The sequence below is a fragment of the Epinephelus moara genome, chromosome 10 (assembly GCF_006386435.1).
Source record: "Epinephelus moara isolate mb chromosome 10, YSFRI_EMoa_1.0, whole genome shotgun sequence".
Taxonomy (NCBI): domain Eukaryota; kingdom Metazoa; phylum Chordata; class Actinopteri; order Perciformes; family Serranidae; genus Epinephelus; species Epinephelus moara.
Genome location: NC_065515.1, coordinates 28,176,401 through 28,201,715, shown reverse-complemented (window position 1 = coordinate 28,201,715; position 25,315 = coordinate 28,176,401). Strand labels below are relative to the sequence as shown.

The 25,315-nt window shown below is 40.1% G+C and overlaps 1 protein-coding gene across 1 annotated transcript in view; it reads left to right on the top strand.

Moving 5' to 3' along the window:
- Window positions 1–14,636, top strand: part of LOC126396921 (desmoglein-3-like) — a 22,119-nt gene extending 7,483 nt beyond the window's left edge. Inside the window, exons 5-14 of the mRNA XM_050055295.1 lie at window positions 1,043–1,212; window positions 1,347–1,481; window positions 2,052–2,283; window positions 3,085–3,442; window positions 3,603–3,745; window positions 4,399–4,620; window positions 4,925–5,176; window positions 5,807–5,928; window positions 8,390–8,695; window positions 11,196–14,636. Coding sequence (XP_049911252.1) covers window positions 1,043–1,212; window positions 1,347–1,481; window positions 2,052–2,283; window positions 3,085–3,442; window positions 3,603–3,745; window positions 4,399–4,620; window positions 4,925–5,176; window positions 5,807–5,928; window positions 8,390–8,695; window positions 11,196–12,179 — 2,924 coding nt within the window. The 3' untranslated portion in view covers window positions 12,180–14,636. The remainder of the gene's footprint in view (window positions 1–1,042; window positions 1,213–1,346; window positions 1,482–2,051; window positions 2,284–3,084; window positions 3,443–3,602; window positions 3,746–4,398; window positions 4,621–4,924; window positions 5,177–5,806; window positions 5,929–8,389; window positions 8,696–11,195) is intronic.
- Window positions 14,637–25,315: the final 10,679 nt, after the last annotated feature.

Here is a 25,315-nt window from a genome sequence, read left to right as displayed (position 1 = left end):
TCTCCTGTTGCGTGGTAAGTGTGGTCCATTCGCAAACTTTATAACTAAAAAAACTTTTCACTACTCTCTATCGACGAACTACTAACACTCTCTGCTGTTTCCTCCTCCTTCTTCCTTCCTTCCGCTGTCTTCGTTGGTCCATTTATACACGCGAAACGCGTTCTCTGGCTGGCTGGATTGTCCACTCGGTCTGCCGTACATACATGGCGGCACAAGATGACGACCTGTCTAAAGCAAGGCCCTTGCTATATATATATATATATAAAAGCATAATTATAAGGCTACGAAAACCAAACGAATTTTATTTTATAGCGAATATACACTTGTATAAACATATTAATGGGTAGAATATTCAGATTCAGATTCAGATTGACAGTAAACCATGCCAGATATTACACACTGGCCCTTTAATTCGTGCAGAAGACTTTTTTTTCTAACCCCGGAGAAGTGAACAGTTTTCATGAATTGAAGTAATCAGGGTCTGTATTTAACAACAGCTAAACTATATCAAAATGTCCATCTACAAAATCTCACACAACTTGTGCAGTATAATCCAAATGTCATTTATCCAGTCGTATACTCAGCACTTTACAAAAAATGCATTTTTGCTAAGAGCAGCATGCCCTGAGGCATGTGCATGCATTTGAAGTTAAAATGCATGCACATGCCCAGGCACGTTACTCATCCATTGTGAGACTGTATGTACTGAAGTGCCTTAAATTGTAATGTTTTCACATGTTACTGCCAATGTTATGGGTAACTTGCAAGCGTGGGTACTTGACTGTACTTGACACAAACATACACACACATACTAGTTTTGCTCCATTGAGGGGTCTACACATTTTTTGCCCAATTGTGGGGTCTACATACACACAAAGACACACATATACACACACATTTCAGGGTAGATGCATCGGTTCAGGTACCACTTCTGGGTTGACTCTGACAGTCCTAATTCAGTGATAGTCCTGATGCTGAAACAGCAGAAGATTACAATGTTATCTAAGACATATTAAATGTAGTCTTCATTGTTTTTGTTCAGGGACTCTGGTTGGTAGGATTACAGCTACAGATGCAGACAAGGCCAACTGTTCGCATTCAAAGATCGCCTACAGCCTTGTGAAGCAGGAGCCCTCTGATGGCCGAAACGTCTTCTACATAGACAGAGAAACTGGATCCATCTACGTCAAAGAAAACACCTTAGACAGAGAGGTCAGACACATTACTGTGGTGGGAACACCATATGACTTACATCAACTATAATACATCTGTAGACGGTTGATAGGATTGTTGAGCTCTTCTCTTATTGAATTATAAACCTGTGTTGGTCCCTCTGTTGTCCACAGACGCAAAGCTCCTACACTTTAACAGTTGAAGGAACTGATCTGGACGGCGCTCCTGGAGGCAACACAGGCACTGGGACAATTCATGTCAAAGTAGTGGACATCAATGATAATGTACCCGAGCTGGAAAAAGATGAGGTATCAACTGTGACTTTGTTTCCATAGAAAAAGAATTTGAAATAAATAGTATCAATGATTAAAAACAGTCCCGACCATGTGTGGAAACAGCCCTCCCTGAAATTTCTCTAACCTGTCTACCAACTGTGTATAAATTACACTCCCAGTTAGCTATGTCAACTAAATACTACACCTACTCATCCTGCCACTGTATCATAAACTGGCCATCCGTCTGTACATAGAACTACAACAGAACCCCTGGCTATGCATTTGCTTCAAAAGCTCACTTTTTTAATATCCAGATTCTTCAATGTGTTACCAAAATGTAAAAAACAACAACAGGGTTATGTGAAATATTTCTAACTGTAGTTATGAGCAATAACTTCCTGCAGTTTCCACTGGTTGCCTTGAAACTTTTTGCATGAATTAGTAATGTAGCGTGACATGGTAAACTGTGAGCTTTAGAGGCTGACAACATTGTTTTCTTCACAAATTAAGCAGTTACTATACAAATGGCCTTTTGCGGGAGGATGTATTCCTTTATAGCGATTTAAAGGGATGATAGTAAAATGAAAAATATTTCTTGTGTAGTATGCAGGCAGCATCGTGGAGAACACAGCCCATGTGGAGGTCATGAGATTCAAAGTGCTGGATGATGATGAGGAGAAAACTGACAACTGGCTGGCTGTTTTTGATATTGTCACTGGAAATGAAGATGGAATATTCAGCATAGAGACTGATCCCAAAACCAACGAAGGTGTTCTGATGCTTGAAAAGGTAAATCTGTCTGTATCACAGCACCCTAGCATCCTTAAAGCAGTATGTGTGGATCATTTCAGTAGAAATGAAATACTTTCTAATTAGACTTAGACTTAGACTTACTTTATTCATCCCAGAGGGAAATTCGTTTCCACTAATTGTACATTTACAGAGATCGATCACAAATATCACAGGCACAGACATATCACAGACATCACAAAACATCACATGTTCATTCACAGAGGTGGACAATTATTAGTTGTGGGACAAGCTAAATAATTAAGATGCCCCTAGCAGTCAATTTGGTTATATGCATACAGTAGTTTATAAATAACATAATGTATACTATCTCATCAAGAGCATTTGCCCCATAATTTACCCCAGAAATCAAAATGAGAAAAATCTTTTTTTTTTTTTATTTTGGTCTAAACTAATGAGTATTTCCTTATATGAATCTCATAACAGGAAAACCAAAATGTTCCTCGATGTCTATCTTTGTCAAAACTCATTTAAAACCAACTACAACAATCAAGTAACCTAAAAATATATTTATGTAGATGTAGATGAATACGTGGTTTCACTGACTGATATTAGTCTTGATTAGTAGACATATTTTCCACCAGACCATTTTGTCTACCTCCCAAAAAGTTGTTTTCTTTCCTTGGTTTTATAAGAGACATTTTTATTTTAACTACTAATACATTTATTTTATTTGCACAGTTAACTTCAGTCTATGTTTGGCATATATTGCTGATTTTGTCTAGCCTGATGACTAAAAAAAGGCAAGAAATCTTGTGTTCATAACTTTTCAGTCATATGTGGGCAACAGTTTGTGGTTTATGAACAATGTATTCATGTTAAACAGTGACCTGNGGAGGAGGAGGTGGCGGAGCAGGAGGGGGAGGAGGAGGAGGTGTGGGAACTAATGCAGGGGTATCCATTGACATGGCAACTGGGGCAGGAGCAGGGACTGGGGCAGGAGCAGGGACTGGGGCAGGAGCTGGTAGCTCAGTTACAAACCAGTCCAATAAAAAGAGGCCAATCAAAGGCAAACTTTACCCAGTGAACATTGCAGTGGTGAATGAACCTGAGGGAGTCGCATTTAAACCCCGAGTAAAGCCTGTCTCTGTTTCGGAGAACCCAGAGGAAAATCCATTAATGGAAGTGATCACTGTCTTCGCAGCTACTGACAGTGACACCGGAAAGCCTGCAGAAAATGTTCAGTGAGATGAAGTCACATTACTTTCAGTTTATAAGCTCCATAAATACATATTCATAAAACATCTCACATTGAAATTACATTAGAACCAGCAAAGTAAAATGTATGACTGCTTTAACTGTTGTAATCTAAAGAGTAAACATTGCTGCACATTGTTTCCACAGATATGCTAAAGGCTATGATCCTGACAACTGGCTATTGATTGACCCAGAAACAGCAGAGATTAGACTTCAAAAGTTCCCAGACAGAGAGTCCCCATTCTTGGTTAATGGAACTTACTACGCTAAAATACTGAGTCTGACTCAGGGTAAGCTCTGTTTATGTGTAATAATTGTTGTATTAAAGACATAGTATGCAGGAATTTCATAATCCTGTGCCTGTATTTTCTTATTTTTCTTGTTACTCTGATATATTCCTGGACCTAGCACACAGGGGAGGTTAAGACTTCTTAAAATGGTAGCAACCAGGTGCCAGACCGTAAGCAGCACACATCTAAGAGAAAGCTATGAGAACCGTAGATGCATTGCCAAAAAAACACAAATATAGTTGTTCTAAAACAAGAGTGAATCTGGTTTGACGCTATCTTTCACTTTTGCTGGTAAGCCAGTTTACAAACAGTAATCAACATTCCTGCATACTATACCTTCAAATTTGGAGAGCTGCTTGGGAAAGCTTGGGATTAGCCAATTAGTCTTTTATTGCACTGAACTCTTGTACTGATGTGGCCAGAAGTTCTGCTTGAATAGTTTAAAGTTCCATTAAACAAAACTTTTGATATTAACACTGAACTACATGGCTCCTGGTCGTGTGAAAGTTTTACCACACTGAATCAACACCTACTATGCAGCCACGCAACTTTTACAGATGTTGCTTTGGTTTTCTTATAGACAATTCACTGTTTAGATTCCACTTGGTTTGTACTTCTTGTTGTAGACAGCTTGTGTCTCCTGATTCCCACAGATGCGCCCACTAAGATCGTCACTGGAACAATAGCATTGCAGGTGGGAGATGTAAATGACAACTGCCCCACACTAACCAACCACGTGGAGTACATCTGCTCAGACACTGAGGTGATTAATGTTACGGCAGTGGATGAAGATGGAGATCCAAATTCAGCCCCTTTCACCTTCCTCCTTGTGGAAGAGGAGAGCCAGGAAGAGTGGAGGGTTGAACCTTTAAATGGTACGATACTTCATTTCTATTATTGCCATTGTGTGTGAACATTGTTTTGTATCAAATGGTTTAAATTCTAATTATCCTCAGGAGGATTGTTTATAACAGCGGTTAGAGTGGCTGGCAGCTCCTACTGTTTTGATGAAAATTGCACATAATGAAAGGGGAGACAGAGGGCATCCTTTCCAATGCCCCTGTGCAGTCAAATTTTGGGAACATTAACAGTAAAAAAAGGAAACATTAAAATCTAAAAACCTACTAGCTATTCCTGCACTGGAGCAGTGAGATTCCTCTTGTTCTTTCTTGCTATTAGGTACCAGTGCATCCCTCAGGGCTTTGAAACTTCTTTGGGCTGGTCACTACCAGGTCGCCTTCATCATCCAGGACCAGCAGGGCCTCGCCTGCACAGACCCTCAGTACCTGGACCTACATGTGTGCTCCTGTGAGAAAGGAGAGACCTGCAGACCAGCAGGTATAGATGCTCGATGGTCTCTCAAGGAATCCTCATCTACATTTGGAGGACTGGGAGTGGGGGCACTGATCCTGGGACTTCTGATGCTGCTTGGTGAGTATGAGTTATGTTAGCATGACTCAGGAATGATGCCTAAAATACACCTCTATGATCTAGAATTGTGGTTAAACCAAAATGAGCATTTAAAATATCTCAAGTGACACTGAAGATGTGCTACTGATGGGCAAGGTTATTTTGGATTTATCTGCAGTAGTAAACAATATCATTTACATACTCTCCATTATATGGCTGATATCAAATATTTAATGAAAAAAAGCCATACGAGTCTGAAATGATAAAAATAGATAAATCAATAAAAAATGAAAAAGTTACTTAAAGAGTTACTTCACCAAATTATAAGAAAACATGTTTTTATTGTGGGGTACAGTTTTGGTTTTATTCTTTGTCAGGTCTTGAAAGTCAACAATTTCTGCTGCCAACCCATATGCAGCGGAGGTGAATAGGAATTACTACATGGATATATAAAAATTTACTTGCTACTTTCTATTAAAAAAAACAAAAACTGATCCTCACAGTGAGGTTTGTGAGGTACATACCTCGGACATATTTCTGAAACAATAAGCTGCTGCTAGACATCTCAATGTCAGATATTACTTGGATATTAACGATGTACAGTATATGAACTTTAATATTTTTGCCTTCTGTTGTGGTTGTGTTTTTCAGTCGTAGGTTTATTACTAATGACCTGCTCATGTAGAGGAGTGTCGGGGAGCTTCTCTGAACTTCCTTTTGAAACCCGAGAACACTTGATGGTCTATCATACGGAGGGCCGAGGCGAGAACAAGGTAAAATATACAGTGTGAAACAGACTGTTCTGTATTCAGGAGTACATGAAGACTGAAGCATGCAGTGCTAAAGTGCTAAAAATTTTGGTATTTTGGTGAAAAATGACTTGTGCCCCACAATCACTCCAACAGCAAGCATAATATATGATAACACTGTATGTATTGTGCACACATGTTGTATTAAGTAAAAACACACCCCTCAGTGCACTCAGGGAATTTAATGGTATAGCCCCACTTGGTCTGGTATGATGGCTAATGTTAGCTGATGTCATCAACCGCTATATTACTGTGTTTCTGACATTATTGGTTCACTTCACTGGCTTTCTGATTCAACTCCTACACTGCATTTCAGCATGTCATAAATAAACAAGAAAAGTAAAACAAGAAGTGACCTGAATTCTATGATTTTAATGTGTCTGTATCTTGATATTGTGATCCACATTGTGGTGTGTATTTACTAAAGGCAGCACTAATCAGGTTACTCATGCAGAAATATGTGTACAAATATTTAATGTCCACGTATTAAATATATGTGCATATGACGTAAAAACATATATGTACTTTATTTACAAACTATATATGTAACCTATTAGATACTGGAACAATTTCATATACTGTATTGACATGTATGTCCAGCCCACACATATATTTATGTTTATATATGTATAAAACATTTATTGCCATATATGTCACATGCATAATTATTCATACATATAACATGTATTTGTCTAAATGTGTAATATACATATTACACACACATATATACATTTGATTCATGACAAACATGGTGTGCACATATAAGTTAAATATATGTAATCTGTATGTTTATGTTCTACGTATATATTCTTACTATTATTGAATATTACTACGTATTACATTACATTGCATTTAGCTGACAGTCTAATGCTGCAGACACTCACTGGTGTTTTGTCCCAACTAGAATCTTAAGTATTCTATCGTAATATATTGCTTGATAGGTAATATATGGCAACATCACTCTTGATATAGAGGCATATATGCCATGTATTCCATTTCCGTATGGGTAGTGTACATGTGTGTATACAGACATTATGCCAGTAAGCACTGAAGCCTTATACAACCTAAGGTTGCTACGTATTTTCTTTGATGAAAAGTGTGTGTGGTCATATACTTCTGATGTAAACATGTTGCAGCAGCACCAGATGAGGATTTGTACTCTCCTGGAGATCTCCAGCTTTCAAAAGTACAGTCAGTGTTTTTAAGATTATGGGCTCTAGTTTCGCAGACCGGGCGAGGCGGGAGCGCAGCGCACCTGTGCTTCACCAAATGGGTGTGGCCAAGCGGATTTTGCAAGTTTGACACACCGCTGGCGCAGCTACTCCTCTTTCCCACCTCCGTCCCTCCTACCGGCGCAAGTCGGAAAGAGGGAGGAGAGAAGGCATGGAGTGGGTTTTACACACATCACATCAATCAAATGAGCCCCTCTCCTCGCCCTTAAATGCGCCGCGCGAAGGCGTAATGAGAGTTTACTCAATTCGCCATGGCAGAAGAGAGCAGCAGCGTCAGACGGCCAAACTTCTCCCAGGAGGAAACTGATGTTTTGGTCCGGGAGGTCCAAGCTCGCAGTGTCCGAATATACGGAACTGCGAGCAGACCTCCACGGGCTGATGATGCAAAGGTAGCCTGGGAGGAGGTCACCACAATTGTAAATCAATGTTGCGTTTCTCTCGTGCGCGCGCGCTCTCTCTTTCTCTCTCGCAGTCTCACTCTGTTTCTTTTCTTTTGACTTTTCTAAGATGACAGATGCTGAATATATACTCCCTATCTGATGCTGTGGCTGTTTGTGGTTGGCTGAGAGGGATGTGAACTCATTAGTTTGCAGCTGTGTTAATCAAATCAGGTTGGGTTTCCATTACGCGTGCCAAACGTGCCAAACGGTGCCAATCCCCTTTGATCTGACATCAGATGTGACGGGACAGTCGATATAGAGATACATTTATGTGATGATTGCAGATAGTTGCATTGAATAGTGGTTTTGTGGCTATTTATTGCATTATTAATGTGCCTGATATTCTGGAAACCTGCCTGTGAGGTTCTGGCGACGTGTGCGCACTGTCCGCCGGTCAGCCAAACTTCAGCTTATACCGGCTGCGACAGTAGACCTGGTTTCAGCTGGCGAGCTTTTAGCGCACCTTCGGCGAAGCCTTTTGGCACGAAACTGTCACTGCGCCAAGCTGAATCTGTTGACACCTCCCCCTGCTGCGCCGCCACACCCATCTCAGCGCACCTCGGTCTGCCAAACTACCAAACTGAGCGTGCATCGGGTTGCGCTGCTCGAAACTAGCTCTGCGCGGGGTTTGCCACCCTGTACCGCGCTGGGAAACTAGAGCCCAATGAGTTATTTGGGCAGTCCGGCTTGATGATCTAGTTTAGCACACAAACCTATATGTCTCTATTCAGTCCCTGTCCTTATGTCTTTCAGGAGATCCCTCTGCTTAGCTCTCCAGTCCAGATGACATCTGCTGCTGTATCTAATGTACGGGCCAGCAGAGTGGCTTCCAACACCAAAGCAAACACAGCAACTTCCTTTGGGACTCTTGAGATGGGCATTGCCAACAAAATGTACAAGTCTGGGTACGGTGCTGATCGATGGATGTGGGAGAGCAGCTTTGGAGAGTCCAGAGGGAGCCAGAGAGAGACATACTCAATGAAGGAACAACTGTTAGAGTATGACAGCATGGATGACATTGCCCTCTCTGATGTGTTTCTGCATCAGTACTACTCTCAGGTGAGGGACCGTTGGCCTGATGCTGCTTTATTACAACTCTTACCCTCAATAGTTGTGACATTGTTAGTAATATGGAAGAAACCAAAGTCATTGCTGAGATTGGGAGCATGGTGACACTGTACATCAGTATCAGACAGGTTGTCACTAACAACAGTTTATTGAGACGGTCAAATTCACTTTATTTGGAAACTGGAAGTTAGCGCACCTGAGATGTTGCTAATCGCCCCTCATTGTACAGGAAAACCAGTGTGTGCATGGGTCAGAATTTAAGCAGGAAGTGGATATGTAAAATTTGATTTAGTGAGAAATTTTAGGTAGTAATTTATGCTTGAGGCGAATTTATAAGCTACTTTTCCCTTTTTCAGAATTTTGAAGAAAAGGAGGCAATATGAAAGTATACATTTTAAAACTATGTGTGTGATTTTGATTCATTATTTTTGATTTATTATTATGCCATACATTTTAGTTTGAGGCAAAATAAGACAATGCTCTCCGCAACAGTACCATGTGTGTTACTACCACATAATAGATTTAAAATGGCAGCATATCTAGCGTCTTTCATGTGACTTATTTCTCAGGAGCAGTGTGGTGTACGATGTTGTGAGCCAGCTACTTTGTGGACAGTGCCATTAATACTTCTGTATTTCAGCTCTTTTGTCCTGCTCATATATTATTTGTTTAATATCAGGGTCTATATTTAGTTACATTTAGATGGTATATTTCTAATTCCTGTCTGGTCTGCCTGGCAGCATTACTGCTGTTAATCTTCTGAGCTGATTTTGGAGGAAAGCTGGTTAATTTTTATTATTATTATTATTTTTTATTTTTTATCTATTTTGGCGGATACTATTTGCACCCAGGTGTCCATAGCCAACAATACTATTTGCACCCAGGGTGGAATAGCCAATATGGCTATTTACATCCGGATGTATATTGCTAGTCATCCTAGCCATATTGAAATATGACGTCCACACAAATGAGTCTTTTCAGCTATTCTGTGAAAGTTTATGTACACAGTGTGCATTCAGCAGTTTTATACATCCTACAAACTGAAAATAATAAGTCAGCCAAGTATAAAAGTAATAAACCAACACTGACTCACACAAGACTCAAACTAGGGGTGTGCGATATGGACAAAAAATAATATCTCGATGTTTTGGGGGATTTTGAAGATAATAATTAGACGATATTCTTTTAAATATGTGTTTTTAACAGCCTGAGTTATAGCTCATTAATTGTTTCTCATGGATGATATTAACGGAAAAATGTTCTTAACATTTCTTGCTGCTTTTTTACCTGCTCTCTCTGTTTGACTCTGGTGACGGCCTTTTGTAGCATCAATTCCGGGTCCATTTGCAACTGTTCAGATAGGCGTTTGTCCCGCAGACTAACCACAAGCCTGTCCCTCACCATCTCATCATGTAGAGCCCCGTAACCGCAGTGCTCCGCCAGGCAGTGCAGCGCCGTAATGAAACTGTCAGCCGTCTTGCCCGTTTCTTGAAGACGCTGATTAAACTTTACTCTCTCAAAGATCACATTCCTGCGATTCCCTTCTGCTTGGGTCTCCAATCCAGAAGCAATGCGGAATCTGTCGAAGCGTTTAATCCATTTAGGCCAGTCTTCAGCCTTGAAGGTGAACTTTTTCTGACCTGCCGGGAAGGTGCCCGTGAGAGATCATGTGACCACCTAGGCGTACTGCGGCGAGCTGCTGCATGCAAGTTACATAACTCTTGTTCAGTGAACATGTGGGGTTTCAACCTTTCAACGTGTGTTTTCAGTTGTTTTTGTGAAGTCATTTGCTTACTCGATAACGTAAATTTGCACATCATTAAAACAACAATGACGATATTATCATTAACGATATATATCGCCCACCCCTAACTCAAACCCTAGTCTCCAAAGTGAAAGTCCTATGCTTGTCCCACTCACCCAACATGACATACAGCCCATGTGGACTGTGTAGTTCTTTATACAACGTCACCTGACTATCTGGCAGTGCTTTTTTGAGTTTTATATTCATAAATTTACAACTTTAATCATGGAGAATATCCAACAATGGCCAGTACTAGCCCTAGCCCTGACCTATTCCTCCAATCTTAACTGCTTCCGACCTTGGCATGTCAATATAAGGAGTACCAGCCAATCACAGCTCACAGTGGGATCCATAATCAGCAAGCGACATAGGGATGGATGTAAAAAGTCAAACAGCTGCAGTGTAATTATTCTCCCCTGGGGGCAAATAGACACTCTGTTCAATTTTGTTTGGTTTGGTTTTGAAATAACTGTTTTATACCAGGTAATCAGAGACACATGCTATTCCAAACTCTGTTAATACTGTTATCAAAATGTTGCCTTGAGTACATTAGCGCTGGTAATACATGTTTTATTATTCAGACTGTTCAAGCTGTGCCAGAGGTAATCATTACTGACTTTCTATTCGAGGAATTGGGGGAGACAAGATTAACATGTCTTTCAATTTCTTGGTGTTAATGTTATGCAGAAAGCAAGCTGTGCAGCAGAGAAGCAAGCAGCAAGAGATTGTGTGCTTGAGTATGAGTATGAGGGCCAGGGCTCTCCTGCTGGCTCAGTGGGCTGCTGCAGCATCCTGGAGTCTGACGACGACCTGCACTTTCTCGATGACCTCGAGCTAAAGTTCAAGAAGCTGGCTGACATCTGTTCTCCTCCTCGACCTCCGACACCTCAAAGTTTTGTCACTCCAGAGGTGGATAAAGTTGACCACATTGCTGCGCCCTCATTGGAGAGTAAACCACCCAGCATCCATGGCAAGATCCAAGAGCAAACCCAAAATGTCAGCAGCATCAGCAAGTCATCCACTGGTGTCATGGGCTTAAGCAGAAAATCCTCCAGCAGCATGCATGGGATAAATACCACCAGTGTCACAGGCTTTAATAGATCAGCTTCCGGGAGCATGCATGGGCAATTTTCACACTGTACCAGCAGCATGCCCCATTTACCCCATATTGGTCCTGTTACCACCATGCTGCCCTCTGCGGCTCAGATGCTTGTACTACAGCAGCAGCCAGTCTGCTACACCACCACCCCTATGATGCAGCCAATGCATTACATAGTCCAACCACAACTTCAGAGCACAGTGCTTCTGGCTGATGGGCCTGTCAGCAACCTGCAGGGCATGATTCTGCACAGGGGAAACACTGCTGGGACTTTCAGTATTGGTAGAGGAAGAGGCAACAAAGTGATGGAGGACAAACAGGGAGTAAAGACATGGACATTTTCTCATGGCCCAGGAGTAGTGATGGGTGTCAGGAAGAGTGGTCGAAAGATCAAGTCAGAGAGTGGAGAGGCAGCTGAGACATGTCAGTGTAGTACAGGGACGCGGATAAGTCGACCCATCAGTTTGGGAGCAGTAGAGTTTGAAGAGGAACAGCTAGTGTTCACACAGGAAGGAGACGAGAGAAGAATGTCGACAGCATCAGCAGAGGCAGTTTTCATGTATGAGAATTAACCCCAGCACCACCAGACAAAATACCCTCACATGTAAAAATCAAAATTTTCATTTATCTAACTTTTTTCCCGACACAGGAACAGTCAGCCATGTAGTCGTGATAGTTTTCAGCCATGTTTGCACTGTGGCTGTAGGGATGCCACAGTTGGGCCACTTTGATCTAGACTCATTTGTCTCATTTGATGGAGTGTTGTGAAATTTTATACAGACACTGATGGCACACAGAGGATACATCCTCTTGACTCTGGTGATTCTTTGATGGGATGGGAAGGTATATCCATATCTATGAGAGGGACTGCCAAAAAATGGGGTTCATGTTCCCCTTAGAATGAACTGTGATATCATGTAGCACCATCATCAGGTCGTCATTTGAACTGGACCAGTACTTTGGTTTATTGCCACACTACTAACAGCCTCAGCGGTACTTTGTACTTAGTGCTAATAAGCAAATGAGATCATACCAACATGCCAAACTAAGATGATAAAACGATAAAAATTACAAATGAAAAAAATGAAATAATTGAATAAATAAATTCTCTGCCCCGACCCGGCACGGTGGTATGGTGGTTAGCATTGTCACCTCACAGCAAGAGGGTTTGAACCACAGCAAGAGGGTTCCTGGTTCGATCCCAGGAGGGAGCCCTCCTGTGCGGAGTTTGCATTTTCTCCCCGTGTCAGCGTGGGTTTTCTCCGGGTACTCCAGCTTCCTCCCACAGTCCAAAGACATGCAGATTGGGGATAGGTTAACTGGTGACTCTAAATTGTCCGAAGGTGTGAATGTGAGTGTGAATGGTCGTCTGTCTCTATGTGTTAGCCCTGCGATAATCTGGCGACCTGTCCAGGGTGTAGCCTGCCTCTCGCCAAAGGTCAGCTGGGATAGGCTCCACCCTCCATAAGCAATCACTGCAAATTTGTATGTAGTAGTGCCATTTAATTTATTTGAATTGCAGATTAACAGCCCAGAAAAATTCATATAGATCCATCCATCCATTTTCATCTGCTTATCCGGGGCTGGGTCACGGGGGCAGCAGGCCAAGCAAAGCACCCCAGACATCCCTCTCCCCGGCAACACTTTCCAGCTCCTCCTGGGGGACCCCAAGGCGTTCAGGACAGAAATTCATATAGAATATTTTTTTAATGCAAAGTTGGTTTTCATTATATTACATTCAATGTATAATCAATCAGATTTTTAGATCCTATACAGGCACCCGAAACAGAGAAAATAACCTCTGTGTAAATGTGTTTTCTTTGTGGTTTATTTCTTTCTTTTGTAATTGTATGTATATGTTCATATGTTATGTACATGTAAGTCCAAGAATAGACAAGACGCACACTACTATAATAATGTATCATTAGGTTATTAAAGCGTCCAACAACAAAGATCTCGTTATGCACTTCAGACAACAGGATTTTAATCTGAAATCTGACTTAACTACTGAACAAGGAGCATGACCTTAACAAACTCTTTTAATGCTTCATTAATTACTGTAGTTGTTTGTTATTGATATCAAAAGTCATTTTTAAATTGAAGTTTAAAAAGGTTTTGTTCAGTTACAAGTCAGTTCAGTAGCTCACCCTCTCAACCTGTTTCACAGTTTGGAGATGTACTTGTTTGTGGTGGAGGGGATTAAGCATGAAAGGGTTATCCTCAGATTTCCAACCATCTGGTGCCAGTTTATTTTTCTTAACAGTCGATGGCAGTAGAACGCTGCTGTTGTTTATCATGGATGTGGTGCAGCAGAGTAATAAACTCAAACTCAGACAGACTAGATGACAGCAGGATAAAGCTTTTCACCTTGTCAACTGTCATGTGATACTGACATGCTGAAATAGTGACACTGATTAGCATAAGTTAATGCATTCAATGATATGGAGGACACACTGGAGACATTTTGCTCTTTAAAGGCTCATTGTTAACAGTCACGTTAGCACTCAGGGTCTGGTGGAGGGAAAATACTAATAATAACACATAATAACACATACAGTATGTATTAGGTTGTTGTAGGTGGTAGGTTTGTGTATTTCAACATTAAAATACATGTTGCATAAAAAGGAGCATTTTATGAAATACAATTTATGAAGCTGTGCTGTTATTTCTAAAGCTCATTCAGTATAGTTAAGTTGATTGTCATTTTTTAGGCTGTGATCTGTGGTGCTGTTGTGAAATATTCAGTTTCAGTCATTTCCGATAAGGGTTTTGTTGTAATTAGCGTCTCCTTTTGCTAATGAACTCTTTCTGTGCTTGGTTCAAACTTGTCTCTTTGCCGTGACAGCTATTTGGGCAGCAGCTCTGGCCTTTTGCCTCCGACCTGTTGCCTCATGTTGTCTTGAAAACTCATTTTAAACTCTTTTGACAGGCAAAACCATATTAAACAGATTAACTGCTCAATCATTTTCTATTGAATGACTTGTACAGATGCCTTTTTTATGGCCTTTTTACGCCCAAAATGGCAATAAAGAAAAACTGTTATGGAGTCACAAACTTTTCTGAAACTGCTTGTTTTAATTTGTATGGTTTGTATGGTTATCTTGTTGTATCTAAGATCACAGAAAAGGTGGTAACGTAACGATTAACTGACTTTTTAAACTCAGGACAAGCTGTACTTCATCTCATGCAATTTGACTTCAGAAAAAAAAGTAGTGCTGTATTTTTGGACTTGAGAAAAGTGTTTGATACTGTAAATCATGTTCCTCTTTCTAAATTATCCACTTTTAATTTCTCTGTTGATGCAATCAAATGGATGGAGTCCTATCTCACTATGAGAAGACAATGTACTAGAGTTGGGAGTAGGACTTCATCGTTTGTTGATTGCTTTGTTGGTGTTCCACAAGGCTCAATCTTAGGACCTCTTTTGTTTAGCCTATACGTTAATGATCTGCCACTCACATGTCCTGAAGTCGAAACCCAAATGTACGCAGACAACACGGTCATTCTCGCACATGGGAAAGACAGATGTGAAGTGGCAGCTAAATCAACAGCAGCTATGGCCAACATGTCCAGCTGGCTCTCCGAGTCTTGCCTGACACTCAATGTAAGTAAAACTGCTTGCATGTATTTTCATATTAGGAAAAATGGAAATCAGTCAGATATTGTGGTAAAAGGAGACAGGATCCAGACTGTGTCACATTTTAATATTTAGGAATTACTATCGATTCAAAGGTGTGGCAAGATGTAACCAGGGACTGTTGCTGGAAGATGCCTCTTCTTCTGGGTTTTGCTCCATCATCATCACATTGTGGTTAAAAGACAGGTGGCGCTTCTTTTTCTTCAAATACTCAGATACTCCCAGATACTCTCCCACCTCAGGCCCCTGGTCACAACATAGAGTGTATATAAAGATGAATTACAAGACAGCTCCCCAAAAGTGAAGCCAAAACATCTTGATTGCTGCCTGGTCACTGGCTATAGTACAGCTCATTAACCCCACCCCCTCCATGTTAACAGATTGGTCTATGTGTCTCTGTCCCAATGACAGTTTCTGTCATTTTCCTATATCACTGATTTACAGAAAGTTTAATTGCTCATATTTCAGATTTTGTTTGGATTTAATTAGTTATTTGGTGCTATGAAAAGGGGTTGTTATTATTCACAGCTGCATGTGTAATCAGGGTACTCATGATTGGTGGCACTCGCAATGGGGTCAGATGGGTGTATGGGCAAGAACTTGCTACCATGGCTCCACTTTTTTGATCCCTACTGTGCAGACATGAGCTCCAATTGGCATCAGATGACCAGCGCAAAATGGCAGCTGCTGGATATTTTCGTATCATTTTTTAAGAGTGAATAGTGGGTCAGATCAACACTGGAGTGGATGATTAGATCATGTTTCTGCCATACTGGGCTTATTCCCACCTGGACAAGGCTGGAAGCACAGTAAGGATCATGTTCTTTGGTTTCTCCAGTGGCTTTAACACCATACAGCCTCTCCTGTGAGAAGACAAGCTCAGGGCCGTGCAGGTGAATACTGCTCTGACCTTTGTATCCATCCAGGGGAAGGATGTCGAGCTGGTTCACTCCTTAAATTCCCTGGAGTGCATGGGATGACATGCTGGAGTGTGCCGAAAACACTATGGTCCTCTACAAGACGGACCAGAGCCAGCTCTACTCCCTGCAAAGCCTCGGAGGCTACAACATCGGCAACAGGACACTGCAGATGCTTTTATGGTGGTTGACACAACCTTCTGTGCTGCTGTGTGCTGGGGGCAAAGTGTGAGGGTGAGAGACGCTAACAAGCTCAACAGGCTAGTTACAAAGGCTGGATCTATGATTGGAGTTGAGCTGGACTCTTCGATTTAATGCACCATCTGGTGAACACACTAAGTGACCCAAACCAAACACACCCACAATATTGCATAAACCACTAGGTGCATGTTTGGTCTCGTTAACATTAACTTTTACCTTCAATGAGGTGTGTGACCATAATCTCTGATGTGTCTGCAGAGCCTCATTCAGACAGAGAGGCCAAGTGCACTGATAATAGTGGGACAGAGAGGCTGAGTGGACTGGTTGGTTATATCTTGTTTTTAGAATGAATAGGAAGATAAGTTGAACCAAGGGGAGATTGATTGATTGAGTCTTTGTGGTGTTTAAGACTCCCAGAAAGCCGTTCAAACAGGTGAGTAGCCTACAATAACAAACACTCTTATTGTTGTAACTCACTGTACGGATGAAATAAAACATTTAACACAGTTACATTTACTCAGAGCACATTTTAATTGACTAACTTTTCACATTTTTGACATGCCCTTTTACTTTTTCTTTTAAAATAATGTTTTACAGTAACAGGACTTTTACTGAAGTTTAATAGTCAAGTACTGTTTCCATCACTGCATAGATCTACATCTCTCTTCACCCTTAAACATCTTCAATGTCAACTAAGAAGTGAAATTACAGACACAAATGTACCTACGACTTGTGTCGACAAAGATCTTTTTAGAGGACGTTGCTGGAGGATTCCTTATAAAACACAGAGTGATTTTTTGGCAACTTGCTGCCAGATGTTTGAATAGGCATGTCAATCAACATCCACACCCACAGTGTGCTGGGAAAAAAATCCACACAACCCACCTGTATATGAGCACAGAAGAAAACTTCATCTCCTGTTGTTTACAGATACTGAATATGATTATGAAATGGTAAATACCAAACATATGAGTGATACCAGGTTTATAAAATGACTCGTGAATCCCTGTGATGCCTGAGTTTTGGTCCTGACTCAGTCAAGCGTCAAATGAAGTCAGCTGCTTTCATGTTTTCCTGGTCGTACAAATTACAGGTATAACCAGTGGTTAGTGCCAGGCAGTTTCTAATAAAGCTACCAGTAATACTGATTTGTATTTTTCATGAGAATGCCCCAGAGCAAATTAATTAAAGAAGATTAGCTTAATGCACATGTGTGGGTAAGATGGCATTTCATCTGTTAAGGTGCTGTAAAAACGAAAGACACAAAAACATCAAAACAAACAGTGACATTTGTGTCCTTGCCTTAAAAGTGTACATACCAGCGGGGGAATTTAAGACAAGTAATGCACAGTGCACAGTGTTACACTTTCATAATAAATCAAGTCAAAATCGCAATAGCTGCAACCACGGAGCATATGCATCCATGCATCGCCCACTTTTGTCAGTCGGGTTAATCATTTGTCCTTTGGCTCATGACTGATCTTTCCATAATATCTTGGGCAAGTCTGAGTCCATTCGGAAGTTATCCGGCTTTTTGCCATTGGCCACTCCCATTGCTGACCCCACTTTAGCCAACTGGCATTAACAAAAACACACCTTCTCACATGCACACACACTTGACCTCTATGCCAAATTTCAGTCTCCTAGAGCAAAAACTCTGGCTGCCAAAGCATGGGGAAATTTTTGTGGACCAACCAACCAACCTATCGACCAACTTACAGAGCAAACTACAGAACTGCTGGCTGCAGATAATAAATTTTCTTGACTTGAAAACCTACATTCTGTGTGTGCATCAAAGGGTCTGAAGAGTACAGGCAGCAGGCAGGTAAGAATTTTAACACTATACCTGTCAGACAGATTACTGTGAGACTGGAAAACCCTGAAGATGAAGTACGTATTTTGTGTGTTGCAGCTACAAGAATATAAAAGAGGAATTCTTTGTCAATGTGTCTTAAAGACTAAGATATTTTCAGGAGAACCAGTTCTGTACCGGGTCATATAATAACAGATGTCTTTCAGTGAAGACAGAGACAGAAGTCATAGAAGTCCTAAACTGTCAGAAGACATTTAAATTACAATGCTAAGTCGAACATATTTTCTATCTTCTTTTACGGTTTGTTGTAACTTTTCTCTAAAGTGCCTGTAATTGTCACAATTTAATTTGATGAACAAAACAAACTCCACACTCCTTTAATAGTATTTTCATATTTGACACAAATTAAAGAGTTAAAATTGACTTTTTCTCAGACTTTTGTGGAAACCTGAAGTATCTCAGCTTTTAATATTAAGGCTCAAGAAATGTTTTTTTTTGCTAACGATATGATATTCATTTAAAACTTGGAAAGTTCCTATTGAGAAAGAAGAGCCCTCTGTTATATGTGTGTTGAATATATGTTTTAAAACCAAAGCAACATTATATAAATAACCATTAATAAAAGAAAGGAAAGATAATAATGAGCAAAACTGATCAAAATAATAAACATATCAGTTGTAAGTGTGACTGAAAAAGCATCAAGATGTGTTGTTTCCATGAATGCAGAGCAGCTGATCTGTTTAAGCTCAGTTTTTGCTGTGGGAACATGAAGTTGAAGCACACACACTGTAAAGCAGGGGTTTCAGACTCATTCTAGTTCATGTGTCACATGCAGCCCATTTTGATCTCAAGTTGGCCGGACCAGTAAAACCACTGCATAACAACCTAAAAATAACAACACCTCAGTTTTTTTCCCCTTTCTTTAAGTGTAAAGAAGTACATTCTGAAAACACTTATCCATTCTACAGATAATAAACAACTTGAGCCTGTCGTAAGAAAAATATTTGCAATTTTAACAATACGTCTCAGTTGTCCCACATTTAGTCGGCCTACTTCTCAAGATCATTACATGTGCATTCCTCCTTATATTTACACTCCTGTGCAGTAATGCTGGCATCAACACAAAACTAAAGCTGAAACTATTGAGGAAGCAGGTTAAGTTATTTCCTGTCTTACAAACCATTCATAAATCAAATGTTTTGTCAGTGCCTTAGCAATAGGGTGCCATCTATATAGTATAAAGATAGAAGTCTAATGCAGCTGCCAAAGCCCCGTTTCCACCAACTACTTTCGGTATGGTACCTTTGGAACCAAAAGTAACCCTTCAGACAATAGTACCCTTAAATGTGGGCGGGGTTGTTGTCACTCACTGCTCCGTCCAGCACTCACCATATTTCCTCATTATCTGTGACACAAATGTCAGTCTGCACCTCGTTTATCATCCACAGAATGAGGTTGCACGCTGACATTTTCAGAACAAAATTGGCTGCAGTGAGAGTATCTCTCAATTAGATATTTAAAAATAGCGGGTCTGTGCATTTAGTCCTTCTCAGGCAAGCTCAGGGATTTATTGTTACCGGAGCCCACAGGAACAACTTTCTTTTCTTCATGTGAGGATTGGGATATATGCCGTCCCGGTTGAGATTAACATATAGTATATAAACGCTTGAAGATCCACTCATTGCTAAAAGCATATGTCATATAAAAACTAAAGGAATGGTCAAAGTTGTCAGTGAAATTTAAGGTGTGCTGATGGATTCACATCATCACCTCATGCATTTAGCAACATTACAAGTAAACCATAAAAGTTGCCTGCAGTAAGCCCAGGGAATTAAGTTATTTTTTTCTCAGTCTACAGCTGCTGCAAGAGGCAGCAAAACATCCTTTCATCTTATAGTTACAGCCTACTGATAAAACTTTTCATGGTATGAACAGTGGTTACATAAGCTTCAAAACCAGCTACAACCCGGCCCTGAACAGGGTGAGCGTCCGCTACTGACCAATCAGTGGACTGCAGTGTTCACAGCTCCACCTTTTAGTACTAGATCTATGTGCTAGGTACCCCAACAGAGGGGGGACCAAAATGGAGATGGTACGGAACAGTTCCATTGGTGCCATCCACAACTTTTCACAGTGGAAACAGAAAAAAAGCGTACTGAACTGAACCATACTGTACCGTACTGCTTGGTGTAAATGCGGCTTGAGTGACAATATTTTGCACAATGCTCAATGTCTTTAAACATGACCATAATAAGTATTCATTGTTCTTTTAGGGAATTGTATTCTGGTCAGGTTGGAAAAGCCTGGAGTAGAAATTTAGATATGGTATTAACTGTTAAACCTTAGTTCACAAGTGCATCAATATTGGGTGTGCAAAGTCATCAGTGGGCCAGATTAGACCCTTTGCCAGCTGGTTCTGGTCCACAGGTTGTATATTTTATACCCTTGCTGTATGTTTGTATGTCATAGACTCACTTCATACATATACAGGTTCCATTAAGAGTGACAATTTTGGTAAATTATAGTGTTAGACAGTTACACATGGCACAGAATAAACACAATGAAATATAGACATGATGAGGGGCTCATGTTAAAAACAATATAATTCAGTATCCTGAAGGTGGCAAACACAAATTGGAGAGGATATTGCACAGTAAACTGGATCAAAGTCAGAATCAGAATCAGAATGCCTTTTACTGTCACTATACACATGTACAATGAGATTAAAAGCAGCTCCTACCCAGTGCAGACATGTATGTAAAATATAAAAATAAGATATAAAAATTAATAAATAGTGCAAAAAAGAAGGGGGGTGGTAAGGTGCACAGTTCAGCGGCGCTATATATACATATTTATAAAAATAATAAATAACGATTTTGTATACAGTATGGGTATGGGTTATTGCACATATTGAATATTGCACAGTATAAGTGATCAAAGCAGTGAGTGGCGAATATTGGACCATGAGAGTACTGATATTGCACAGTATATAGATATTGCCTAGTATTAAACTCACATTCAAAATGAAATATTGCACAGTGAGGTGTGGGATTCATTCCTGAACAAAGTTATTATCATAACTTAATATTACTGCAGTGTGGTGTTCTGCATAGACTACTGGGTGATTCACTTCTGTAAAACAAACAACTGTAAAAGCATAAAAAAAAACATATTTTCAGAAAAAAGTAAAAAGCATATTTGCTTAAATAATTTCAGGAAGGTGTTTTTATAGTGTGTTCTACCTGTCTGTCCGCATCAGCTAGATCAAGTGTTCAACCCCGAGGCTTTACTGTAACCTTTCAAATTGTACAGCAGGGAGCAGACACACCTTTGAGAAACATGCATGCATGTGACAGTTGAAGTTATAAAAGCATCCGAGGGGAGGGCGGAGGAGGAGGAGGAGGGGGCTACACATCCAGAACTGGTTGTAGGTGTGGCAGGAGGAGGGTGAGACTAACACACGTGTGTCTTTGCCATAAATTATTCAATGCTCATCGGTTTATTCTGTTCAAACCACAGGCTGGTGCACAGTGCGGCTTCCCTGCACTCATGGCTCGGCTCTCCCTCGCAGAAGTGGGCCTGCTGCTTCTGTTAGTGCTGGCCTTGGTGAGTATTCACCCTGAAGCTACTTTTAACTTTGGCTCTGACACATCTGGGCATGCTGCAGGCCATGCTAAAACATGTTGTTTCAGCAGAGTGATTTGTTCTTCAAGTGGACTAGATTGCAGTTCATTAATGACAGATAATGACACTCTGCTTTAATTGTTTTTAAAGGGCATGCAAGGGCTGTAAATCATGCACGTCAGAGAACATTTACAGCACTCAAATACTCCTAAAAAATAAAATGCTGCATCTCTGAATAATGTATTTGTAAACAGTTTTATTATTATTATTTATCATCTCCGTCTGTGCTGAAACTACAGTGTGCGACGATCAGAGATGAATGCAGAGCTGCACGATTACTTCATGTCCACTTGTTTTATATGGGCTGCCTTAATGAGGCATGCTGCTATTCTGAGACATGTCTCAACAATAATGTGCTGGAAAGATTAAGAAATATAGTCTGTCTGTCTGGCTTATAAAACCCACTGTAATACAGTGTTACATCTTGGGATGTACTGAACAGAGTTTAGCATCTATTTGTGTTCAAATACTTCATGCAAAATTCACAACAGTCACAGTAAAGTAAGATATCAAAATACTGGTTGGTGATGTAAGGATAAAGTCTTCAGAAAAGTATCAGAAAGTGTGGGTACAGCGTGTACTCAACTTTTGTTAGTGGGCTTTTGAGCTAATCCAGTGTCCTTTCATGCAGTCATAGCAGAACATCATGTTTTTTATTTTGCCCTTCAGAAAGAGATGCATGATGATGATGATGATGATGATTTAATTTAATTTCATCATTATCATTATTATTATTATTATCATTATTATTATTACATCTTTGTGAATAGACTGAGCCTCAGAGCAAGTTGCGTCCTCTCAGCGGCCATGCTTGCACACGGCATGCTGTGTTTGACACACAAGCATGCATCATGATTGGGTGTGACAACCAAAAGTAAATATAAAAGGAATTATTCTTTTTCTTAAAGTGAATAGTTCAGAATTACAAAGAATATCTGTGATGATGAGAAAGTAGAACAAGAAAATGTTCAAATGTATGGCCTTCCCTGCGTCCCATATATATTGTACACAATGTACAAAACTTAGTTCATCAATCAATCGATATAAACAAACCAAAATATTGATTCAGGTGATTTTATATATATTTATATGTATCATTTGGTTTCAGTTGTGTAACGTAGGATATTGACCACATTTGATTGAAGACATGGTTTGTCAGTCTAATCATAGTCCATAGAGCTGAAAACTGTCATGTCCAGATTGTTTTTTGTTTTGTTTTGTTTTGTTTTGTGTTACATTCTTTTCTTTTCTTTTCTTTTTTTTTTTTTGTCTTGTCTTTTGTTTTGTTTTAATCTGATTAAAGGTGAACTTTTCTGAAGGGCATTCATATATATTGAAACCTCATAACACTGAAATTTCTGCTGACTTTTTAAGGCTATTGGCTTTTCAGATTTGTGGCACACTTGATCCAACTCAGAAGTTGATATGATTTGCTGTCTCTCATTTAGACTTGCTTGAGTCTCTTGTTAAGCTATTTTGGGTATTTTTGAAAGACACAATTCATTATGACAAATCATTATGTCAATGAAACTGACAGTTCCGTTCTGTTTTCTCAGCTAGAGGTCAGAGTCACTCTCTTATTATTAATCTAAAGACTTTCATTACATTTATCAACAAGCTATTTTAATGCACCTGCGGGAAGACGTTTAGTGAAATAATTACTATGTTTAAAGGGGTGGAAATTGAAGCAATATTTAGTTTTTCTTTCATGACAGTGACAAAAGATTTACAACAACCATAAATATAAAGATACAAGTCTTTCAGGTTAAACGTGCCAGCAAATTTAAATACGCCACCCCATTTCAACAGTGAACAACTTGAACGTAAATAACCTCTCACGTGCCTTGAAGTTTGAGGATGAGAAGTCTAACACAGGTGTGAAAACTGTACATTAAGTAACGTATGAAGTAGGCAGCCTGCTGTCCAGTATTCAGACATCTACTATTTAGGATATTTTTAAAAAGAGCATTTGTTTCCTCAGTGGGGGCCCTCTGCACTGGGGGCTGTGATTGGCCCTGGCTGCGTTGGCGCTGCCTCGTGGGTTGCTTCGACNATTTCTTCTAACCGTGTAAAGCACTTTCTGCCACATTTTTTGTATGAAAAGTGCTTTATAAATAAAGATTGACTGATTGATTGATGTAGAGAAAATATTTTCCGTGGAAAACAAAATCATCAGGTGCACTTGGTAAATAGTCTTTTTAGTCTGCTGCTGTTGTTTGAGTGTTAGAGACAGCATTGTTCTTGAAATGCTATTAACTGGTATTTAAAAATTGGAAAAATGGTCAAACAGTGATCTAAAATAGGAATTTATTTTGGATAATTTCTAATGTTGTTTTAAAATCTCCATATAACACATCAGACAAAATGTGGACACTAAAACAAATAGGATAAACTGATAAAACAGTCAGCAACGTCTAACCTCATGCAGCTCTATTCTTTCATAATTCAGTGACTGAAATGTGACTGAGGTAAACAAATCAATGTAGATGTTTTAAACAAACAAAAAAGCAATTCTGAGAAGAACAAATACTCAGCAGACATTTGGACTTGTCATAGAAGCACGCTGAAGAAGATGTGCATGTCATTTTATTATTTAAACTAGTGATTTTCCTACTGTCACATGTCAACATGTCTGCTGTGAAAAAGGCCTATACCCCACACCCTTCATGAATGCTTATTCATTTCTTATCTGATTCCAAAAAAACTTTATGCATTACAGTTCTATTATCACAATTTTCACCTAAAATCTTTTCTGTGTAGATGTGTGACCCTGCAAATGACTTCAACTAACTCTGTTCAGAAAGTACCAACATAGAAATACCTGTAGTTCATTTGGCTAACTTTATGTGGTTGTCCAGGTTCAGAGTTTCTCCACATAAAGAGGTTCACATGCTACTTGGTATCATGACACAAATCAAGCTTCCACACTACCAGTTACATCCACAGCCACATCACCCCACCCATGCAGTGTTAAATGAAGTAGCTAATAGAGCATTTGCTGCAAGGCTGAGCACATTGTGCTGGCCTATTATCCACTATCCACTGATTGCACCAATTTACTGCTGTCAAACATCAGAGAGGTGTTGAACATGACAGCACTAGCAGCTCCAACAACAACAGCCACAGCTTCCAACATGATGCCAGTCTCTTGGTGATATCAGCAGACCTGCCACCTGCCACACACACACACACGCACAGTCACCACACACACACACGCACAGTCACCACACACTCAAGGGCCCAACATTTTCATTAAACAGTACTCCATGCTGGCACAGGTGCATTGTTCATCTTCAAACGGTGTGAACAGGTGCCAAATGCCAAACATTATTCACATTCAGTGCTGGCGTGCTCCCTGCTCATGTTCAGGAGCTGAGCCACACCTCAGACTCACCTCGTTCTCTCTTCCCACATACACTCTTCAGCAAGATCACGCAAACTTCCATGTACACTCAT